This window comes from Oncorhynchus tshawytscha, linkage group LG10 (assembly GCF_018296145.1).
Source record: "Oncorhynchus tshawytscha isolate Ot180627B linkage group LG10, Otsh_v2.0, whole genome shotgun sequence".
Classification (NCBI taxonomy): domain Eukaryota; kingdom Metazoa; phylum Chordata; class Actinopteri; order Salmoniformes; family Salmonidae; genus Oncorhynchus; species Oncorhynchus tshawytscha.
The window spans coordinates 53,954,993-53,979,644 of record NC_056438.1 but is presented as its reverse complement, the minus strand read 5'-3'; the positions used below and the strand labels follow the sequence as shown (position 1 = coordinate 53,979,644).

Here is a 24,652-nt window from a genome sequence, read left to right as displayed (position 1 = left end):
AGCAGAGTCTTTCCCTTCAGCAAAGGAGCTCTCCAGATCAGCCCAAGTTTTCCCTTTATTCATTTTACAGTGAGGCGAGGGTGCAGAAAGTAAAATAATTGTGTGGATAAATGCCATACTGTATCTGAGGTTAGATGTTAGGGTGAATTCCAACATAGTTTAACGGAGAATGTATTATCTTGACTAAGCCCTACCCCTGCCCTAAAATATGAATGAGAAGAGTTTATCGTGAGCTGTCAGGTTTTTGTACAGTGTTTCTGGGTTTCCTGTCACTGTGGGCTGCAAGGCGCAGTAGTACAGAGCAGAATCTGTCACTTGAGCAGAGGAGATCTCCAGATCCACACGTTTGGCTTTTTTGTCATGATTTAGTAAGAACCCTGGTGTTTTTGCAAGCATATGTTCCATGACCAGCAACAGTGGTGCTGATTGTGGATATTGTCGATACCATTGAAGAGTGACACCAGAAGAAACACCAGAAGAGTAATTACATAAGAGAGTAACTCTTTCCCTTTCTGAAGCCACTTCTACATCAGTGTAGGGTATTAATACCTGTTCAGAACTGAGACCTGTAAAACATAAAACACATATTACATTTAATACTTTAAAACCACATGGCAGAATGAATTAATTCCAAATGCAGTGTAAAGATAAAAAATGCTGTGCATTATCTTTATATTCCTTGATTTGAAAAATGAATACACCTAAACATAATCACACTAATTTTAAATGAAAACATGTAATTACTTACCTATCAAGTCAAAGAAGAGTAAAAGTGAACAGAACAACATTGTAGATGGCAGGATATGTAGAATAAGCACTAACTGCTGATGAAAAGCACAGCATCAACTGGCTAAGATCTTCGTGGTAGTATCATGTTTTATCTTGAGGAGTCTGTGATCTAATTCTGAGTTTCATATTCTAGCTCCTCCTACTGACAATGTAGAATCAAAGATGTTTTGTTACGGTTTTCATCCGTCGAAGGAGAGTCGGACCAAAATGCAGCGTGGTTAATTCGATACATCTTTAATAAACCAAAAACAATACGTGAAAACCGTAACAGCCTATCTAGTGAAAACAAAGACAGGAACAATCACCCACAAAACACTCAAAGAATATGGCTGCCTAAATATGGTTCCCAATCAGAGACAACGAGAATCACCTGCCTCTGATTGAGAACCGCCTCAGGCAACCATAGACTTTGCTAGAACACCCCACTAAGCCATAATCCCAAAACCTACGAAAAACCCCCATACATAAACACAACACAAAATAAACCCATGTCACACCCTGGCCTGACCAAATAAATAAAGAAAACACAAAATACTAAGACCAGGGTGTGACATGTTTCATATTCATTTTATTCATTCACTAGAGAATCCACTTGATGGCACTGTGGTCTAACAGAAGAGAGCAGATGCTTGTAAATCCATGAAATTCAGCTCACTGCTAAGTCAATAAGTTATGCGTCACTGTGGACGTCACAGCACAGCAGTATAGTGCATGTATGTTTTTTGTACAGTGTTTCTCAGTTTCCTGTCATTGTGGGTTCTACAGCACAGTCGTACAGAGCAGTCTCATTTCAACAGAGGAGATCTCCAGATCCACACGGGTCTTCTCTTTGTGAGAGTATGGAGATTTAGCTCTCACTACAGTCCTAGAGGCATGGAGGGCGAAGAGGAGGAATTGGGGAACTGATCCTGTTACTCTTTATATGCTGAGGAGTAGTTGCAGGAAAGTTTAACATAATTTTCCACCTCTCCATACACTTCATGTCGGTTTGTCTGGATGGTCCATTTGAAATTATGTTTTTGAAATAAGGAAAGATCTTAGTATTTACTCTAAAATTAAATAAGACTGATGAAAAATAAAAATACATTAGCCTAAAAAATGTAAACCTTTGGAATCGGTGTCCCTTCCCCGGGTAGGTTGAGCTAACGTAGGCTAATGCGATTAGCATGAGGTTGTAAGTAACAAGAACATTTCCCAGGACATAGATATATCTGATATTGGCAGAAAGTTTACATTCTTATTAATCTAACGGCACTGTCCAATTTACAGTAACTATTACAGTGAAAGATTACCATGCTATTGTTTGAGGAGATGCACAACTTTGTACATGGAAAGTTATTAATAAACAAATTAGGCACATTTGGGCAGACTTGATACCAAATTATGAACAGAAATGCAATAGTTTATTGGACCAGTCTAAAACTTTGCACTTACACTGCTGCCATCTAGTGCCCAAAATTGAAATTGCACCTGGGCTGGAATAATACATTATGACCTTTCTCATGAGTTTCAAAGATGATGATACAAAAAAATACAAAATAACGTTTGGTTTTTTCTAAGTATTATTTTTTACCAGATCTATTGTGTTATATTCTCCTACTTTCCTTTCACATTTCCACAAACTTCAAAGTGTTTCCTTTCAAATGGCACAAAGAATATGCATATCCTTGCTTCAGTTCCAGAGCTACAGGCAGTTAGATTTGGGTGTGTCATGTTAGGCAAAAATTTGAAAAAAAGGGGCGTGAGGATGACAAGAATACAGTAATTTACTAACCTGTCGGTACACAAAGTAAAATAATTGTGTAGCTTTTTTTTATTTCTTACAGTAGTAAGCCACACCATTGCCCTAAAACATGCACTGGGGAAAAGTCATTCTCTCTGATGAATCCCCTTTCCGATTGTTTGGGGCATCTGGAAATAAGCTTGTCCGGAGAAGACAAGGTTAGCGCTACCATCAGTCCTGTCTCATACCAACAGTAAAGCATCCTGGGACCATTCATGTTTGGGGTTGCTTCTCAGCCAAGGGAGTTGGCTCACTCACAATTTTGCCTAAGAACACAGCCATGAATAAAGAATGGTACCAACACATCCTCTGAGAGCAACTTCTCCCAACAATCCAGGAACAGTTTGGTGACAAACAATGCCTTTTCCAGCATTATGGAGCACCTTGCCATAAGGCAAAAGTGATAACTAAGTGGCTCAGGGAACAAAACATAGATATTTTGGATCCATGCCCAGGAAACTCCCCAGACCTTAATTCCATTGAGAACTTGTGGTCAATCCTCAAGAGGCGGGTGGACAAACAAAACCCCACAAATTCTGACAAACTCCAAGCATTAATTATGCAAGAATGGGCTGCCATCAGTCAGGCCCAGAAGTTAATTGACATCATGCCAGGGCAGATTGCAGAGGTCTTGAAAAAGAAGGGTCAACACTGCAAATATTGACTCATTGTATCAATTTCATGTAATTGTCAATAAATGCATTTGACACTTATGAAATGCTTGTAATTATATGTCAGTATTCCATAATAACATCTGACAAAAATATCTTAAGACACTGAAACAGCAAACTGCATGCATTTGGAAAACCGCAGACATTTATAAAATAAATGTAAATTGTTAATAAAAGTAGCACAAACAGAATATGCAATTGTGACAAGAATTGGTGAAAACATAATGAATGACTGCCCTCTATTGGTATTGCCTCAAAATGTATGCTCTTCACAAAAACCAATGGAGAAGAATAAGACAAGTACTGCCCTTAACCTCTCTAGGGTATGTGGGATGCTAGCGTCCCACCTGGCCAACATCCAGTGAGATTGCAGAGCCAAATTCAAATACAGAAATACTCATTATAAAAATTCAGAAAAGATACTACTATTTTACATATTTTACAGGTTTAAAGATTAACTTCTTGTGAATCCAACCACGGTGTCAGATTTTAAAAATGCTTTACAGTGAAAGCATACCTTACGATTATTTGAGAACATAGCCCAGCAGACAAATCATTACAAACAGTAACCAGCCAAGTAGAAGAGTTAAACATGTCAGAAATAGAGATACAATTAATCACTTACCTTTGATTATCTTCACATGGTGGCACTCAGAAGACATTCATTTATTCAATAAATGTTCCTTTTGTTTGATAAAGACTCTCTTTATATCCAAAAACCTCTGTTTTGTTTGCGCGTTTTCTTCAGTAATCCACAGGCTCAAACGCAGTCACAACAGCCAGACAAAAAAATCCTAATTGTATCCATAAACTTCATAGAAACATGTCAAACGATCTTTATATTCAATACTCAGGTTGTTTTTAGCCTAAATAATCAATCATATTTCAACCGGACAATAACGTGGTCAATATAAAAGGCAAACAAGAAAGGCACTCTCTCGGTCGTGCGCATTAAAAAGCTCTGTGACACGGCAGGATCCACTCATTCAGACTGCTCTTACTTCCTCATTTTTCAGAATACAAGCCTGAAACAATTTCTAAAGACTGGTGACATCTAGTGGAAGGCATAGGAACTGCAATTTGAGTCCTAAGTCAATGGATACTGTAATGGCATTGAATAGAAAACTACAACAACAACAAAAAATCCTACTTCCTGAATGGATTTTTCTCAGCTTTTCACCTGCCAAATCAGTTCTGTTATACTCACAGACACTATTTTAACAGTTTTGGAAACTTTGGAGTGCTTTCTATCCACATCTACTAATTATATACATATCCTATCTTCTGGGCCTGAGTAGAAGGCAGTTAATTTGGGCACGCTTTTCATCCAAAATTCCAAATGCTGCCCCATACCCTAGAGACATTAATCCTCTAAGGAATCAAAACAACAAAACAAATGTCTGGTGAAATTGTCAACAAATACCTGGTGAAAAGCAAACATTCCAGAGGAAGAACTTTATACCCAATGGTCAAGCATGGTGGGGGTAGTGTGATGGTTTGGGGATGCTTTGCTGCCTCAGGACCTGGACGACTTGCCTCAATAGAAGGAACCATGAATTCTGCTCTGTATCAGATAATTCTGCAGGAGAATGTCAGACCATCTTTCTGTGAGCTGAAGCTGATGCACAGCTGGGTCATGCAGCAAGACAATGTTTCAGAACATATAATCAAGTCTACAAGAAAATGGCAAAAAAATGCAACACTTTTGAAGTTTTGGAATGTCAAAGTCCAGACCTAATGCCAATTGAGATTTTGTGGTGGGAATTGAAACGAGCAGTTCATGCTTGAAAACCCACAAATGTTGCTGGGTTAAAGCAGTTATGCATGGAGAGACGGATCAACAACTACAGGAAGCTGGGGTCATTTCAGCTAAAGGTGGCACAACTAGTTATTGAGTGTAAGGGGGAAATTACTTTTTCACACTGGCGCATTGGGTATTGCATGACTTTGTTTATGAAAATAAATGAAACAAGTATTTTGTTGTTGTGTTATTTGTTCACTAAAGTTCTCTTAATCTAATTTCACCAAAACCTGAAGATCTCATAACTTCATATGGCTGCAATCCCACTACCGGGATCGATATGACAATTACCAGTGAAAATGGAGGACGCCAACTTCAAACCACAGAAATCTCATAATTACAATTCCTAAAACATACATGTGTCTCATACAATTTTAACGCTATGCTCGTTGTTAATCCCACCAAAGTGTCCGATTTCAAATATGCTTTTCAGCAAAAGCACTACCAACGATTAAGTTAGGTCTCCACCAAACCACAATAAGCACAGCCATTTTCCAGCAAAATATAGCATTCACAAAAAGCGGAAATAGAGATCAAATTAATCACTAACCTTGAATTATCTTCATCAGATGACACTTATAGGACTTCATGTTACACAATACATGCATGTTTTGTTTGATAAAGTTCATATTTATATAAAACAATCTGAGTTTACATTGGCATATTAGATTCACTAAATGCAAAAACATCAAGTGATTTTGCATAGCCATAACGTTTCAACAGAAACACTCATCATAAATGTAGATGATAATACAAGTTATGTACATGGAATTATGGATATACCTCTCCTTAATGCAACCGCTGTTTCAGATTTCAAAAAAAGTTTACGGAAAAAGCAATCCATGCAATAATCTGAGATGGCGCTCAGAACAGTAGCCAAATTAGCATCTATGTTAGAGTCAACAGAAACCAGAAAATACATGATAAATGTTTCCTTACCTTTGATGAGCTTCATCAGAATGCAGTCCTAGACATCCCAGGTCCACAATAAATGCTTGATTTGTTCGAAAATGTCCGTTATCTATGTCCAATTAGCTACCTTGGTTAGCGCATTTGGTAAACAATTCCAAAGTCACAAAGCGCGTCCTCTATAACATGATGAAATGTCCAAAAGTTCCGTAACAGTCAGTAGAAACATGTCAAACGATGTACTGAATCAATCTTTAGATTGTTGTTTACATATATCTTGAATAACGTTCCAACCGGAGAATTTGAATTACTTCAGATGACCGGTGGAACGCAAGTCCTTCCCCTGTGAACGCGCCTGGTGAAAGCATGGTCCACTCATGGCAGTGGTGACTATTTCCTGTCTCATTCGACCCCCCTTCACATTAGAGTCATCAGACAAAGTTCTATTGACTGTTGACATCTAGTGGAAGGCGTGGGAAGTGAAAACTCCTCCATATCTCGCTGTAATTTCAATGAGAGCTTGGTTGAAAATCTGCCACCTCCAGGAAAAAAACAGAAAGTGGAATTTCTCAGGTTTTTGCCTGCTATATTTTTATTTTATTTTTTATTTCACCTTTATTTAACCAGGTAGGCTAGTTGAGAACAAGTTCTCATTTGCAACTGCGACCTGGCCAAGATAAAGCATAGCAGTGTGAACAGACAACACATATGAGTTCTGTTATAGTCACAGACATAATTCAAACAGTTTTAGAAACTTCAGAGTGTTTTCTATCCAATAATAATAATAATATGCAAATATTAGCAACTATGACTGAGGAGCAGGCCGTTGAATATGGGCACCTCTGTGCACCTTTCATCCAAGCTACTCAATACTGCCCCTGCAGCCATAAGAAGATAACATTCACTATAAAAAAAATTTTTTTGCAAAAGTAGAGAACATTTTAGCAGCGGCAAATACTTTTTCACGGCACTGTATTTCCCCTTAAATATGCAATATGTAGAAATCTTTCTGCCATTTCCTGGTTGCTAAAATTAGAATAGTTTGCCGAATTTCAGTTGACGTGACAAAACAAGCAATCATTGTGTAGAGTACCATCTAAATCACTGTGAAATATATTTTATATAACCAAAAATATTGTATTTTCAGGAGTTTGAGGCTGGTGTACAAAACCGAAAGTAAAAGATGCAAAAACGAACGGGGAGAATAGAAATAGCGTACATAGAAAAGATTTACCACTTCTTAGACCTGCTTTGAATGAGAATGACAGATCTATAACTCACATTTCTATGTGAATAAGACAACAATCGGCCCCATCAAGTGCATTTGGTGTGTCATCATAGTGGTCTCTGATTCTGACTTGTGTTCGGACTCACTCAGGCAGAACAAACTTAAACTTGCGCCATTTTTCAATGCTGAATTGAATGTCATTAAGAAAACAGAAAGGTGTCATATTGTATTTTCTTTCTTAATCTAATCTGGTTACAATATTTTTGTTGGTAATGTAACTTATTACAGTTACAGTTTTTTGTAATCAGTTACTCCACAACCCTGGGGGTGGTAGACAACCAAATGTGTTGGAGTGTGTCCCTTTCAATCCTTACATTGTAGAAGTGATGCTACAAATACACTCCATTCATGTTATAAATGCATTATGAAGACGATGACAGTTGATCTGGAAATGAAGCCAGGGTTAGGGTTATGGCCAGGGTTAGGGTTTATCCGGGGTGTGTACAGGAAGCTAGGGTTAAGGTTAGGGTTATGACTAGAGGGGTTTTGTGTTTTGGACATATTCATTAATGTGCCTGTTGATAACTTTCTCACCTTAATCAGATGTTAAATATCTTTGTACGGTGTGTCTAAGTTTCCTGTCACTGTGGGTCCTCAGAGCAAAGTAGTACAAAGCAGAGTCTGTCACTTCAGCAGAGGATATCTCCAGATACACAAGTTTGGCCTTTTTATCATGTTCCAGAGTAAACTCTGGTGTTTTGCAGACATTAACTGGATGTACCAGAAGAGATCAGGAGATGGACTACTGGTAGTGTAGTTACAGCTGGGTGTTACTAGTCCTCCGATAAGGGCAGTAACATATCCACTCTGCTGGTCAACAGCCTCATCACATCTGCACTCTGAAAAAAAGTTATAATAATTTTAGTTTAATAATCAATCATATGTAATAACTTATTAGCTAAAATTCTGACAAAGAGAATAGGAAGGAGAAGCAGTATACTGTACCAAAATAGCAGGCAGCCAGGATAAGTAAAGTATTCCTAAGCCAATGTGCATTGTGATATAAGGATAGAGGAAGAATAGACTGTTATAGACTTTATGTTCCATCCACTGTAGCTGAGAAGTCTCATAATTCTGGGGCTCTGCAGTGTGGGAGGAGCTTATTGTATATTCAATTGTTTAGTGGAAATGGGGGAAATGATACCACACCGAAATGTGCAAAGGCATGTCGAGTGCATCATTTAACTTTGTCATACCATGGATCAGCTATCTGATTTGGAATTTTGAACCCCTTTAGGTATACAAAAATAACAAGATGTTTTGATAGCCCAAATGGTACGCTACAAACAGAAGTTGGCACATCGACAGTGAGAGTCTCATCTTTCCATAGAGTGGTCACATACATATTTCAGGCAAAACCGTTCGGACACTATCATTTCCTCTTGTCATGTTATTCATTGCATACCTTAGAGAGCTATTTATAACTTGTCAGCAATGAACAGATCAACAAGCCCTTGTCAGCTAAAGTTTTTTTTATGATGTTTTTTTAGCCTTGCTTCTTTTTCAATTAATGTGGATATTCAGGAAAAAAATATGTATTAATGTACTCTAAATAGTAACTGATTGATCAAAATACAATGCACTGTTCACCCTCAAGTGTCTTGACAGGTTTTTGTACAGTGAGTCTAGGTTTCCTGTCACTGTGGGCTGCAAGGCACAGTGGTACAGAGCAGAGTCTTCCAATTCAACAGAGGAGATCATCAAGTCAACACGGGTCTTCTCTTCATTCAGTCTACCAGTGTGTCGTGGAGTCGTAATGGATGTATTCTGTACATACTTGTTGGTTTGTAGGATCCAAAGAAGACATTCTGGTCTGGATCCGGGATATTGACGGTACCATTGTAGATTGATAATGTTGCCCTTGTAGTTGCAGGAGAGAGTGATGTCTGTTCCTTGGAGAGCATTGACTTCAGGCTTCACTGGAGTTATTGTTTCCTGTTCCATACTATCACCTGCAACAACATAAGTATTGTCATTGTGTTAATGTTTATTTCTAAAGATAAAAAATACATGTATTAGGTGCCCATAAAGTATGACAAGAGAAAGAATTGAAACTTCCCAGTAAAATACCACTGTTTTTAATGCAATCATTCACTGAAAAAAGCAATGTCGCTGTATTCAAAATATGATTTGGTTTAACCTGAGTATTCAGCACTCACCTACAAACGCTGAGAGGAGCAACAGTAATATGAGTGACATCCTGACACAGACTAGATAAACCAACTGAGAGATAAGACAGGGAGAGAGCTGAGTAAATCCTCTACAGAGACATCCTCATGGTTGCAGGTATATCAAGCCTGTACCAGTGTTTAAACTATCAGGCCCCTCCTCTGATATTTGGATATGTAACTCTTCTTCTGTGGTTTGTGTTTAAGGGTTTTCAGTTCCTTTTGGTCTAGTTTTTGCTGTAGTCTTGGTTTGTGTTTTCAATAGATCCACCATGCTATACTATATATACCATCTGCATATTTGTGTCAGACTGTCAGCTTTTGTATGAGGAAGTGTTTCCTGTCACTGTGTGCTCTATGGCACAGGTTTACAGAACATAATCTGTCACTTCAGCAGAGGAGATCTCCAGATCCACACGTTTGGCTTTTTGTCATGATTTAGTAAGAACCCTGGTGTTTTTGCAAGCATATGTTCCATGACCAGTAACAGTGGTGCTGATTGTGGATATTGCCGATACCATTGAAGAGTGTCACCAGAGGAGTAGTTACAAGAGAGAGTAACTCTGTCCCTTTCTGAAGCCACTTCTACATCAGTGTAGGGTATTAATACCTGTTCAGAACTGACACCTGTAAAACATAAAACACATAACATTTAATACTTTAAAACCACATGGCAGAATGAATTAATTCCAAATGCAGTGTAAAGATAAAAATGTTGTGCATTATCTTTATATTCCTTGATTTGAAAAATAAATACACCTAAACGTAATCACACTAATTTTAAATGAAAAAAATTTAATTACTTACCTATCAATTCAAAGAAGAGTAAAAGTGAACAGAACAACATTGTAGATGGCAGGATATGTAGAATAAGCACCAACTGCTGATGAAAAGCACAGCATCAACTGGCTAAGATCTTTGTGGTAGTATCATGTTTTATCTTGAGGATTCTATGATCTAATCCTGAGTTTCATATTCTAGCTCCTCCTACTGACAATGTAGAATTAAAGATATTTCATATTCATTTTATTTATTCACTAGAGAATCCACTTGATGGCACTGTGGCCTAACAGAAGAGAGCAGATGCTTGTAAATCCATGAAATTCAGCTCATTGCTCAGTCAATAAGTGATGCGTCACTGTGGACATCACAGCACAGCAGTATAGTGCAGAGAGTTGTATGTTTTTGTACAGTGTTTCTCAGTTTCCTGTCATTGTGGGTTCTGCAGCACAGTCGTACAGAGCAGTCTCTCATTTCAACAGAGGAGATCTCCAGATCCACACGGTTCTTCTCTTTGTGAGAGTATGGAGATTTAGCTCTCACTACAGTCCTAGAGGCATGGAGGACGAAGAGGAGGAATTGGGGAACTGATCCTGGTTACTCTTTATATGCTGAGGAGTAGTTGCAGGAAAGTTTAACATAATTACCCACCTCTCCATACACTTCATGTGGTTTGTCTGGATGGTCTATTTGAAATGATGTTTTTGAAATCAGGAAAGATCTTAGTATTTACTCTAAAATCCAATAATACTGATAAAAAATACATTAGCCTAAAAATGTAAACCTTTGGAATCGGTGTCCCTTCCCGGGACAGTTGAGCTAACGTAGGCTAATATGATTAGCATGAGGTTGTAAGTAACAAGAACATTTCCCAGGACACAGATATATCTGATATTGGCAGAAAGTTTACATTCTTATTAATCTAACGGCACTCTCCAATTTACAGTAACTATTACAGTGAAAGAATACCATGCTATTGTTTGAGGAGACTGCACAACTTTGTACATGGAAAGTTATTAATAAACAAATTAGGCAAATTTGGGCAGACTTGATACCAAATTATGAACAGAAATGCAATAGTTTATTGGACCAGTCTAAAACTTTGCACTTACACTGCTTCTATCTAGTGGCCAAAATTGCACCTGGGCTGGAATAATACATTATGACCTTTCTCATGAGTTTCAAAAATGATGACACAAAAAAATACAAAAGAACATTTGGTTTTTTCTAAGTATTATTTTTTACCAGATCTATTGTGTTATATTCTCCTACATTCCTTTCACATTTCCACAAACTTCGAAGTGTTTCCTTTGAAATGGTACCAAAAATATGCATATCCTTGCTTCGGATCCTTAAGAGGATGAAAGGAATACAGTAATTTACTAACCTGTACACAAAGTAAAATAATTGTGTAGCTTTCTTTTATCACTTACAGTAGTAAGCCACACCATTGCCCTAAAACATGCACAACAGGAGTATATCATGAACTGTCAGGTTTTTGTACAATGTTTCCGGGTGTCCTGTCACTGTGGACTGCAAGGCGCAAGAGTACAGAGCAGAGTATTTTACATCAGCAGAGGAGATCTCCAGATCCACACAGGTTCTATCCTTCTTCAGTTTAATAGACAGTCGTGGGTATGGAGGAGTAGGTGTGAGTGCATCTGCATGCACAGTGAGGCGAAGACTGATGGAGTATGACCTGTGTAAAGAAGGGCAGCAAAGAAGCCATTCTCTCCAGTAAAAAACATCAGGGACAGACTGAAATTCTGCAAAAGGTACAGGGATTGGACTGCTGAGGGCTGTGTCAATCACCATATTCTTATCGGCAGACTCAGTAGCCTCGGTTTTTCGGATGACTGCCTTGCCTGGTTCACCAATTACTTTGCAGACAGAGTTCAGTGTGTCAAATCTGAGGGCATGCTGTCCGGTCCTCTTGCAGTCTCTATGGGGGTGCCACAGGGTTCAATCCTCGGGCCGACTCTTTTCTCTGTATATATCAATGATGTTGCTCTTGCTGCGGGCGATTCCCTGATCCACCTCTACGCAGACGACACCATTCTATATACTTCCGTCCCGTCCTTGGACACTGTGCTATCTAACCTCCAAACGAGCTTCAATGCCATACAACACTCCTTCCGTGGCCTCCAACTGCTCTTAAACGCTAGTAAAACCAAATGCATGCTTTTCAACCGTTCGCTGCCTGCACCCGCACGCCTGACCAGCATCACCACCCTGGATGGTTCCGACCTTGAATATGTGGACATCTATAAGTACCTAGGTGTCTGGCTAGACTGTAAACTCTCCTTCCAGACTCATATCAAACATCTCCAATCAAAAATCAAATCAAGAGTCGGCTTTCTATTCCGCAACAAACTTTACTTTTCTGCTCTCCTTCACTCACGCCGCCAAACTTACCCTAGTAAAACTGACTATCCTACCGATCCTCGACTTCGGCGATGTCATCTACAAAATTGCTTCCAACACTCTACTCAGCAAACTGGATGCAGTTTATCACAGTGCCATCCGTTTTGTCACTAAAGCACAGTCACAGTGCCATCCGTTTTGCCACCCACCACTGCGACTTGTATGCTCTAGTCGGCTGGCCCTCGCTACATATTCGTCGCCAGACCCACTGGCTCCACGTCATCTAAGTCCATGCTAGGTAAAGCTCCGCCTTATCTCAGTTCACTGGTCACGATGGCAACACCCATCCGTAGCACGCGCTCCAGCAGGTGTATCTCACTGATCATCCCTAAAGCCAACACCTCATTTGGCCGCCTTTCGTTACAGTTCTCTGCTGCCTGTGACTGGAACGAATTGCAAAAATCGCTGAAGTTGGAGACTTTTATCTCCCTCACCAACTTCAAACATCTGCTATCTGAGCAGCTAACCGATCGCTGCAGCTGTACATAGTCTATCGGTAAATAGCCCACCCATTTTTACCTACCTCATCCCCATACTGTTTTTATTTATTTACTTTTCTGCTCTTTTGCACACCAATATCTCTACCTGTACATGGCCGTCTGATCATTTATCACTCCAGTGTTAATCTGCAAAATTGTAAATCATTCGCCTACCTCCTCATGCCTTTTGCACACAATGTATATAGACTCTCTTTTTTCTTTTTATACTGTGTTATTGACTTGTTAATTGTTTACTCCATGTGTAACTCTGTGTTGTCTGTTCACACTGCTATGCTTTATCTTGGCCAGGTCGCAGTTGCAAATGAGAACTTGTTCTCAACTAGCCTACCTGGTTAAATAAAGGTGAAATTAAAAAAATAAAAATGTAAAAAGTAATTTTCTCTGATGAATCCACTTTCCAATTGTTTGGGGCATCTGGAAATAAGCTTGTCCGGAGAAGACAAGGTTAGCGCTACCATCAGTCCTGTGTCATACCAACAGTAAAGCATCCTGGGACCATTCATGTGTGGGGTTGCTTCTCAGCCAAGGGAGTGGGATCACTCACAATTTTGCCTAAGAACACAGCCATGAATAAAGAATGGTACCAACACATCCTCTGAGAGCAACTTCTCCCAACAATCCAGGAACAGTTTGGTGACAAACAATGCCTTTTCCAGCATGATGGAGCACCTTGCCATAAGGCAAAAGTGATAACTAAGTGGCTCAGGGAACAAAACATCGATATTTTGGATCCATGGCCAGGAAACTCCCCAGAACTTAATCCCATTGAGAACTTGTGGTCAATCCTCAAGAGGCGGGTGGACAAACAAAACCCCACAAATTCTGACAAACTCCAAGCATTAATTATACAAGAATGGGCTGCCATCAGTCAGGATGTGGCCCAGAAGTGAATTGACAGCATGCCAGGGCAGATTGCAGAGGTCTTGAAAAAGAAGGGCCAACACTGCAAATATTGACTCATTGCATCAACTTCATGTAATTGTCAATAAATGCATTTGACACTTATGAAATGCTTGTAATTATATGTCAGTATTCCATAATAACATCTGACAAAAATATCTTTAAGCCTATGGGTTCCCCTACAGGAACTACACCCACCCATTCAGCTGAAACGGTGGCACAGGGAATGCAAAAATGTTCTTAGAAATATTTAACCTCCACACATTAACAAGTCCAATACCTCAAATGAAAGATAAACACCTTGTTCATCTACCCAGCGTGTCAGATTTTTAAAATGTTTTACGGCGAAAACACAGCATATATTTATGTTAGACCACCACCAAAACAAAGACAAAACGTAGCCATTTTATACCACAAAAGATAAAATGACAAAAAGCACAATTTAAAAAAAAAACATTCACTAACCTCTTGAAAATCATCATCAGATGACAGTCATATGACATGTTACACAGTACATTTATGTTTTGTTCGATAATATGCATTTTATATCCATAAATCTCAGTTTACATTGACGCCATGTTCAGAAATACTCATCATAAACTTTGACTAAAGATACATGTTCTACATATAATTAAAAAGATACACTGGTTCTTATTAATGCAACCGCTGTGTCACTTTTTATTTTAATGTTACGGAAAAAGCCTAACATTGCAATAATCTGAGACAGCGCTCAGACGTAAAAATATTTCTCCGCTATGTTGGAGTCAACAGAAATACAAAATTACAACATAAATATTCCCTTACCTTTGATGGTCTTCAATCAGAATGTAGTGCAAGGAGTCCTACTTCAACAATAAATCGTTTTGTTTCATAATGTTCAATTCTTGTGTCCATGTAGCAGCATCTGCTACCACTTTCAGCTCAAATGCCCAAAAAATGACTTCTGGTCCAGGATAATTTTGCATCAAAACTTCCAAATTACATATTACAGGTCGACGAGACTGGTCAAACTAAGTGCAGAATCAGTCTTCAGGATGTTATAAACGTACAAAACGAATATCATTCCAACCGGGCAATCCTAGTTCATCTGGGGCTGACTGGAACAGAAGAGGCACTCTAACGCATACGCGCCTTCAAGCACATGTAAATCTTTGCGACACAGTACTTTACTTCCCATTAGGTCAAAGTTCACAGCAATTGCTCCATTACACTTTCTACTGAATGAGGACATCATGAGGACATCATGAGGACATCATGCATTTGGAAAACCGCAGACATTTATAAAATAAATGTAAATTGTTAATGAAAGTAGCACAAACAGAATATGCAATTGTGACAAGAATTGGTGAAAACATAATGAATGACTGCCCTCTATTGGTATTGCCTCAAAATGTATGCTCTTCACAAAAACCAATGGAGAAGAATAAGACAAGTACTGCCCTTAACCTCTCTAGGGTATGTGGGATGCTAGCGTCCCACCTGGCCAACATCCAGTGAGATTGCAGAGCCAAATTCAAATACAGAAATACTCATTATAAAATTCAGAAAAGATACTACTATTTTACATAGGTTTAAAGATTAACTTCTTGTGAATCCAAACACGGTGTCAGATTTAAAAAATGCTTTACGGTGAAAGCATAACTTACGATTATTTGAGAACATAGCCCAGCAGACAAATCATTACAAACAGTAACCAGCCAAGTAGAAGAGTTAACTTATTCGATATAGGGGCGCTCTTTTAATTTTTGGATGAAAAACGTTCCCATTTTAAACAAGATATTTTGTCACGAAAAGATGCTCGACTATGCATATAATTGACAGCTTTGGAAAGAAAACACTCTGACGTTTCCAAAACTGCAAAGATATTGTCTGTGAGTGCCACAGAACTGATGTTACAGAAAAAAACCCAGATAAAAATCCAATCAGGAAGTGCCGCATTTTTGAAACCGCCTCATTCCAATGACTCCTTATATGGCTGTGAAGGAGCTAGGAGTCAGCTTACGTTTTCCACGTTTTCCCCAAAGTGTCTATAGCATTGTGACGTATTTGTAGGCATATCATTGGAAGATTGACCATAAGAGACTGCATCTACCAGGTGGTCGCTTGGTGTCCTCCGTCACAATTATTGCGTAATCTCCAGCTGCAGTATTTTTCCGTTTACTCCTGATAAGAAACCAACTGCCAGGAATGATTTATCATCGAATAGATGATAAAAAAACACCTTGAGGATTGATTCTAAACAATGTTTGCCATGTTTCTGTCGATATTATGGAGCTAATTTGGAAAAAAGTTTGGCGTTGTAAGTGACTGCATTTTCCGGTATTTTTTCTTGGCCAAACGTGATGAACAAACGGAGCTATTTCGTCTACACAAATAATATTTTGGGAAAAAATGAACATTTGCTAAGCATCTAACTAAGAGTCTCGTCATTGAAAACATCCGAAGTTCTTCAAAGGTAAATGATTTTATTTGAATGCTTTTCTTGTTTTTGTGAAAATGTTGCCTGCTGAATGCTAGGCTTAATGCTATGCTAGGCTGTCAATACTCTTACACAAATGCTTGTGTAGCTTTGGTTGAAAAGCATATTTTGAAAATCTGAGCTGACAGTGTTGTTAACAAAAGGCTAAGCTTGTGTTTCAATATATTTATTTCATTTCATTTGCGATTTTCATGAATAGGAAACGTTGCGTTATGGTAATGAGCTTGAGGCTATGATTACGCTCCCGGATACGGGATTGTGGCTAGAGGTTAAAGCAGTTATGCATGGAAGAGTGGCCCTAAATTCATCCACAGCGACGTGAGACTGATCAACAACTACAGGAAGCTGGGGTCATTTCAGCTAAAGGTGGCACAACTAGTTATTGAGTGTAAGGGGAAATTACTTTTTCACACTGGCGCATTGGGTAATGCATGACTTTGTTTATGAAAATAAATGAAACAAGTATTTTTTGTTGTGTTATTTGTTCACTGAAGTTCTCTTAATCTAATTTCAGGTTTTGGTTGAAGATCTCATAACTTCATATGTCTGCAATGCGACTACCGGGATCGAAATGACAACTACCAGTGAAAAGAGAAGGCACCAACTTCAAACCACAGAAATCTCATAATTACAATTCCTAAAACATACATGTGTCTCATACCATTTAAAGCTATTCTCGTTAATCCCACCAAAGTGTTCGATTTCAAATATGCTTTTCAGAAAAAGCACTACCAACGATTATGTTAGCTCTCCACCAAACCACAATAAGCACAGCCATTTTCCAGCAAAATATAGCATTCATAAAAAGCGGAAATAGAGATCAAATTAATCACTAACCTTGAATTATCTTCATCAGATGACACTCATAGGACTTCATGTTACACAATACATGCATGTTTTGTTTGATACAGTTCATATTTATATAAAACAATCTGAGTTTACATTGGCATATTAGATTCACTAAATGCAAAAACATCAAGTGATTTTGCATAGCCACAACGTTTCAACAGAAATACTCATCATAAATGTAGATGATAATACAAGTTATAAACGTGGAATTATAGATATACCTCTCCTTAATGCAACCGCTGTGTCAGATTTCAAAAAAGTTTACGGAAAAAAGCAATCCATGCAATAATCTGAGATGGCGCTCAGAACAGTAGCCAAATTAGCCTCTATGTTAGAGTCAACAAAAACCAGAAAATACATGATAAATGTTTCCTTACCTTTGATGAACTTCATCAGAATGCAATCCTAGAAATCCCAGGTCCACAATAAATTCTTGATTTGTTCGAAAATGTCCGTTATCTATGTCCAATTAGCTACTTTGGTTAGCGCGTTTGGTAAACAATTCCAAAGTCACAAAGCGCATCCTCTATAACATGATGAAATGTCCAAAAGTTCCGTAACAGTCAGTAGAAACATGTCAAACGATGTACTGAATCAATCTTTAGAATGTTGTTTACATATATCTTGAATAACGTTCCAACCGGGAATTTGAATTACTTCAGATGACCGGTGGAACGCAAGTCCTTCCCCTGTGAACGCGCCTGGTGAAAGCATGGTCCACTCATGGCAGTGGTGACTATTTCCTGTCTCATTCGACCCCCTTCACATTAGAGTCATCAGACAAAGTTCTATTGACTGTTGACATCTAGTGGAAGGCGTGGGAAGTGAAAACTCCTCCATATCTCGCTGTAATTTCAATGAGAGCTTGGTTGAAAATCTGCCACCTCCAGGAAAAAAACAGAAAGTGGAATTTCTCAGGTTTTTGCCTGCTATATGAGTTCTGTTATACTCACAGACATAATTCAAACAGTTTTAGAAACTTCAGAGTGTTTTCTATCCAATAATAATAATATGCAAATATTAGCAACTATGACTGAGGAGCAGGCCGTTGAATATGGGCACCTCTGTGCACCTTTCATCCAAGCTACTCAATACTGCCCCTGCAGCCATAAGAAGATAACATTCACTATAAAAAAAATTTTTTTGCAAAAGTAGAGAACATTTTAGCAGCGGCAAATACTTTTTCACGGCACTGTATTTCCCCTTAAATATGCAATATGTAGAAATCTTTCTGCCATTTCCTGGTTGCTAAAATTAGAATAGTTTGCCGAATTTCAGTTTATGTGACAAAACAAGCAATCATTGTGTGGAGTACCATCTAAATCACTGTGAAATATATTTTATATAACCAAAATATTGTATTTTCAGGAGTTTGAGGCTGGTGTACAAAACCGAAAGTAAAAGATGCAAAAACGAATGGGGAGAATAGAAATGGCGTACATAGAAAATATTTGCCACTTCTTAGACCTGCTTTGAATGAGAATGACAGATCTATAACTCAAATTTCTATATGAATAAGACAACAATCGGCCCCATCAAGTGCATTTGGTGTGTCATCGTAGTGGTCTCTGATTCTGACTTGTGTTCGGACTCACTCAGGCAGAACAAACTTAAACTTGCGCCATTTTTCAATGCTGAATTGAATGTCATTAAGAAAACAGAAAGGTGTCATATTGTATTTTCTTTCTTAATCTAATCTGGTTACAATATTTTTGCTGGTAATGTAACTTATTACAGTTACAGTTTTTTGTAATCAGTTACTCCACAACCCTGGGGGTGGTAGACAACCAAATGTGTTGGAGTGTGTCCCTTTCAATCCTTACATTGTAGAAGTGATGCTACAAATACACTCCATTCATGTTATAAATGCATTATGAAGACAATGACAGTTGATCTGGAAATGAAGCCAGCGTTAGGGTTATGGCCAGAGTTAGGGTTGATCCGGGGTGTGTACAGGAAGCTAGGGTTAAGATTAGGATTATGACTAGAGGGGTTTTGTGTTTTGGACATATTCATTAATGTGCCTGTTGATAACTTTCTCACCTTAATCAGATGTTAAATATCTTTGTACGGTGTGTCTAAGTTTCCTGTCACTGTGGGTCCTCAGAGCAAAGTAGTACAAAGCAGAGTCTGTCACTTCAGCAGAGGATATCTCCAGATACACAAGTTTGGCCTTTTATCATGTTCCAGAGTAAACTCTGGTGTTTTGCAGACATTAACTGGATGTACCAGAAGAGATCAGGAGATGGACTACTGGTAGTGTAGTTACAGCTGGGTGTTACTAGTCCTCCGATAAGGGCAGTAACATATCCACTCTGCTGGTCAACAGCCTCATCACATCTGCACTCTGAAAAAGTTATAATAATTTAGTTTAATAATCAATCATATGTAATAACTTATTAGCTAAAATTCTGACAAAGAGAATAGGAAGGAGAAGCAGTATACTGTACCAAAATAGCAGGCAGCCAGGATAAGTAAAGTATTCCTAAGCCAATGTGCATTGTGATATAAGGATAGAGGAAGAATAGACTGTTATAGACTTTATGTTCCATCCACTGTAGCTGAGAAGTCTCATAATTCTGGGGCTCTGCAGTGTGGGAGGAGCTTATTGTATATTCAATTGTTTAGTGGAAATGTTGGGGGAAATGATACCACACCGAAATGTGCAAAGGCATGTCGAGTGCATCATTTAACTTTGTCATACCATGGATCATTAAGCTATCTGATTTGGAATTTTTGAACCCCTTTAGGTATACAAAAATAACAAGATGTTTTGATAGCCCAAATGGTACGCTACAAACAGAAGTTGGCACATCGACAGTGAGAGTCTCATCTTTCCATAGAGTGGTCACATACATATTTCAGGCAAAACCGTTCGGACACTATCATTTCCTCTTGTCATGTTATTCATTGCATACCTTAGAGAGCTATTTATAACTTGTCAGCAATGAACAGATCAACAAGCCCATGTCAGCTAAAGTTTTTTTTATTGTGTTTTTTTAGCCCATTCAAATATCACATGAATAAACATCACGTGATGTTCCACAATGCTGGAATGGGGTCACCGATTGAAAATGTTTGGGATCCCCTGCTAAAAGGAAGTGAAACAACACCACAAATGTTCTTCTTTCTGTATTTATTCAGACTAGTATCTTTGATCATGTTATATCAAAACAGGAAGAAAATGTCAAGTATTATTTCCTCAGTAATATTTAAGTTAAATGTGTTTTCTTGCTTCTTTTTCAATTAATGTGGATAATCAGGGGAAAAAAATATGTATTAATGTACTCTAAATAGTAACTGATTGATCAGAATACAATGCACTGTTCACCTCCAAGGGTCTTGACAGGTTTTTGTACAGTGTGTCTGGGTTTCCTGTCACTGTGGGCTGCAAGGCACAGTGGTACAGAGCAGAGTCTTCCAATTCAACAGAGGAGATCATCAAGTCAACACGGGTCTTCTCTTCATTCAGTCTACCAGTGTGTCGTGGAGTCGTAATGGATGTATTCTGTACATACATGCCACTTTGTTGGATCAAAAGTAGACATTCTGGTCTGGATCCGGGTATTGACGGTACCATTGCAAATTGAAAATGTTGCCCTTGTAGTTGCAGGAGAGAGTGATGTCTGTTCCTTGGAGAGCATTGACTTCAAACTTCAATGGAGTTATTGTTTCCTGCTCCATACTATTAGCTGCAACAACATAAGTATTGTCATTGTGTTAATGTCAATTTCTAAAGAGAAAAATATGTGGATTAGGTGCCCATAAAGTATGACAAGAGAAAGAATTTAAACTTTCCAATAAAATACCACTTAGTTTGCAATGCAATCATTCATAGAAAAAGCAATGTCACTGTATTCAAAATTCAGCACTCACCTATAAACGCTGACAGGAGCAACAGTAATATGAGTGACATCCTGACACAGACTAGATAAACAAACTGAGAGATAAGACAGTGAGAGAGCTGAGTAAATCCTCTACAGAGACATCCTCATGGTTGCAGGTATACCCAGCCTATACCAGCGTTTGACTATGAGGCCCCTCCTCTGATAACTAGATATGTAACTCCTCTTCTGTGGTTGGTAATTAAGGGTTTTCAGTTCCTATTGGCCTCCTCCTTAGATTATTTTAGACTTAAATCCTATCGGAAAATGTCATATTTTTGCTGTTATCTTTGTTTGTTTTTTCAATAGATCCACAATACTATCCCATGCTATACTATATATAACATCGGTAAATTTGTGTCAGGCTGTCAGATTTTTGTAGGGGAAGTGTTTTCTGTCACTGTGGGCTCTATGGCTCTATTGCACAGTAGTACAGAGCAGAGCCTGTTACCTCAGCAGAAGAGATCTCGAGATCCACGCAGTCAGTTTGAACCTGAGCTGACATGTGAGGAGGGACAGGTTTCTGGACATATCATGATTTTGTGATGAGAATCAGGAGCTCTGGTTTAGACCTGGGATACTAACTATACCACTGTAGATTGTCTACAGAGCCAGTGTATCTGCAGGATAGTGTGATGATATCACCCTCCACACCACCCACCATAGGCCTAGTGGGTTTGTCATCTTCAGATCTGCTACTTGTCAAAGAAAGGAAAAATATGCTGCTGTTTTGCTAGCTTTTTGACAACAATCAAATATATGCTGGAGTTAAATTAAAATGATGAAATTGAATCAAATCAAATTTTATTGGTCACATACACATGGTTAGCAGATGGTAATGCGAGTGTAGCGAAATGCTTGTGAATACGTCACGGACCCAAAAATACATCACTCACCAACAAGGACTGAGAGGAGGAGAAATTATGAAAGCAGCAACATGGAGATAGATACAGTATACAAAAGTTTCTAACACAAAACAGACAGAGTTGAATATCTCTCTCTTTAGCTATCTTTCACTATTGATGATTGGATACAATGTTGTAGCGCCACCTACTGCCAAAAACGGGTTGGTGAACAACCACATTTCTTTATGTGTGTGCCATGCAATCCTTACCTTAATCGTAGGATTGATGCATTCATTCATTTTTAACAATGCTACTTCATTCATGTTATACTACATTATGAAGAAAAAAAGTTTAAAATCAATACAGTGCAATTGTTGCTGTGTTTTGTATTTTATTTCATTTAACTTTGTTATTTTGTTACATTTATTTCTTATACATTTTGTTACTTATTATTTTTTTTAAATGAAGTTTGGGAAAACTTTTAACTTATGTCTTATGATATCTCGTACACTTCTTTTTATAAAGGTTTGTGAACGCTTTTAACTGATATCTTGTACACTTATTTTTATAAAGCTGCTTTTGAGTGTTCAGAGATAAAATATTGTAGATCTTCTGACTGTCATGGAAGTGACTAGATTCTTCAGAGGTGGAAGGATAATTAGGAGTATGAAACTAGGATATTTGATACAGTGGTATTCCATTCATGTTATATGTCATTATGAAGAAAGTAGTTAAAATACCAAAATAATGATAAACTATACTATAGCCAAAACATTAAGATAAAAGAAGGACAGGAATACAGTAATTTACAGAACAGAAAGTAAAATAACTCAGTAGAGAACCATCATATTGTAGCTGAGGTTATATGCTGGAGTGAAGTCCAACACAGTTTTTTACAGGATAACTGATTTTCTTGAAACTACGGTAGGACGCACCCCCCTGCACAGAGCAGAGTCTGTCACTTCAGCAGAGGAGATCTCCAGATCCACACAGGTTCTCTCTTTATTCAGATTAACAGACAGTCGAGGGTCATCAGGTTCAGCTCTAAATACAGAGGGCTTTAAGGTGACTGTAGTTTAGAGGATGAATTGCGGTGCTGATCTGGGATATTGACGATACCATTGAAGAGTCTACTGATCCAGAGTAGTTACAAGACAGTGTAACATTGCTTCCCTCCACGCCATGTTCTGTCTCTGAAGTTGGGTTCATGTCATTTTCATAACTGCCACCTGTAATAAAGTTAAGTTTAGATAAACATTTTCAGTTCACGGGACATTATTACATACTCTGTGTCATCTTCAAAACAAGTGAAATTATAATCAGTCATTTGCATTTCTTCTAGGAAGTGCTATTTTCAAATTACACTTGACAGTTACATTAAATAAACTAAAATATGTCATGTAAGACTAAGTCCCACCAACAAGTGCAGAGAGGAGAAACACTGGGTAGAGAAACATGGTGATGGGTGTAACAGTGTGTTATCAGGAGGCAGAACTGAAGACATCCCACTGTTCCAGTCAGTTAGAGGAGAATCATCTCTCCATCTCTCATCGTAGCTCCTCCTATTCAGTAAATGGACCCACATTACATCAACATTATAATCTGTGATGAACAAATATGACTTAATTGATGGATAATCATGAACATGATCTCTGATTATTTGTATACATATGCTTGCCTATTACATGGTGTTTACTAGTAGGACTTTATTACAGTCAGGTTATTGTAGTGTTTCTGGGTTTTCTGTCACTGTGGGCCTCGGACACAGTAGTACAGAGCAGAGTACGTCACTTTACCAGAGGAGATCCATGCAGGTTCTCTCCTTGCTCAGTGTAACAGACAGTAGAAAGTATTGCGGATCACCTCTCACTTCATATGGATTATTGTTAGTTGTTTCGAGGTAAAGGAATTGGAGACCTGATCCAGAGTACTGTCTGTACCACAGTTAGTTACAGGAGATCTTAACTCTGCTACCCTCTAAATAATACTCCTCAGGACTGGTTGGAGTAATATCATCCTCTAAAGTATCACATGTGAAGGAGAAGAAAACAAGCATGAGACTTAACATGAAAACCTCTTATTTTATATTTGAACACATCAACACTTAGTTTAGATTCAACATAACACCAATAAAAATTGACAGATTATAGAGTACTTACATGCAACTACTAAAAGCAAAGTAAATGTAGGTTGACATTATGGCTGAAACTGGAATATACAAAAAAATACAGATATTTGTGTTTTCATCTTTATAGGTATAATCTACAGTCTAAATCTGCAACATATTCAGATACCCAAATGAGTTTCTGTCACTTTTTAATTTGTTCATTTGTTTCAACAAATAATTCACTATTAATTTCTACCCTACATGTATATGTCTTGTCTATTGAAGGTAACCAGATAATTGACATGTTTCTCTTAGGGGATGTCAGTATTTTCAGTTCACATTTTTGTACAGTGTGTCTGGGTTTTGTTTCATTGTGGGCTCCAGGGCACAGTAGTACAGAGTAGTCTGTCTCTTCAACAGAGGAGATCTCCAACGGTCAGCTAGAAAAGGCAAAACCTTTCCTTTACCTCGGTTA

General features: G+C 38.2%; 1 pseudogene and 1 gene segment (V, D, J or C); both read right to left on the bottom strand.

The window, feature by feature from the left end:
- Window positions 1–8,585: 8,585 nt before the first annotated feature.
- LOC121847468 lies at window positions 8,586–9,550 on the bottom strand. The segment is given in 2 exon segments: window positions 8,586–9,193; window positions 9,401–9,550. Coding segments are annotated over 2 exon segments (444 nt in total).
- A 10,799-nt stretch (window positions 9,551–20,349) lies between these two features.
- LOC121847467 lies at window positions 20,350–21,328 on the bottom strand (annotated as a pseudogene).
- Window positions 21,329–24,652: the final 3,324 nt, after the last annotated feature.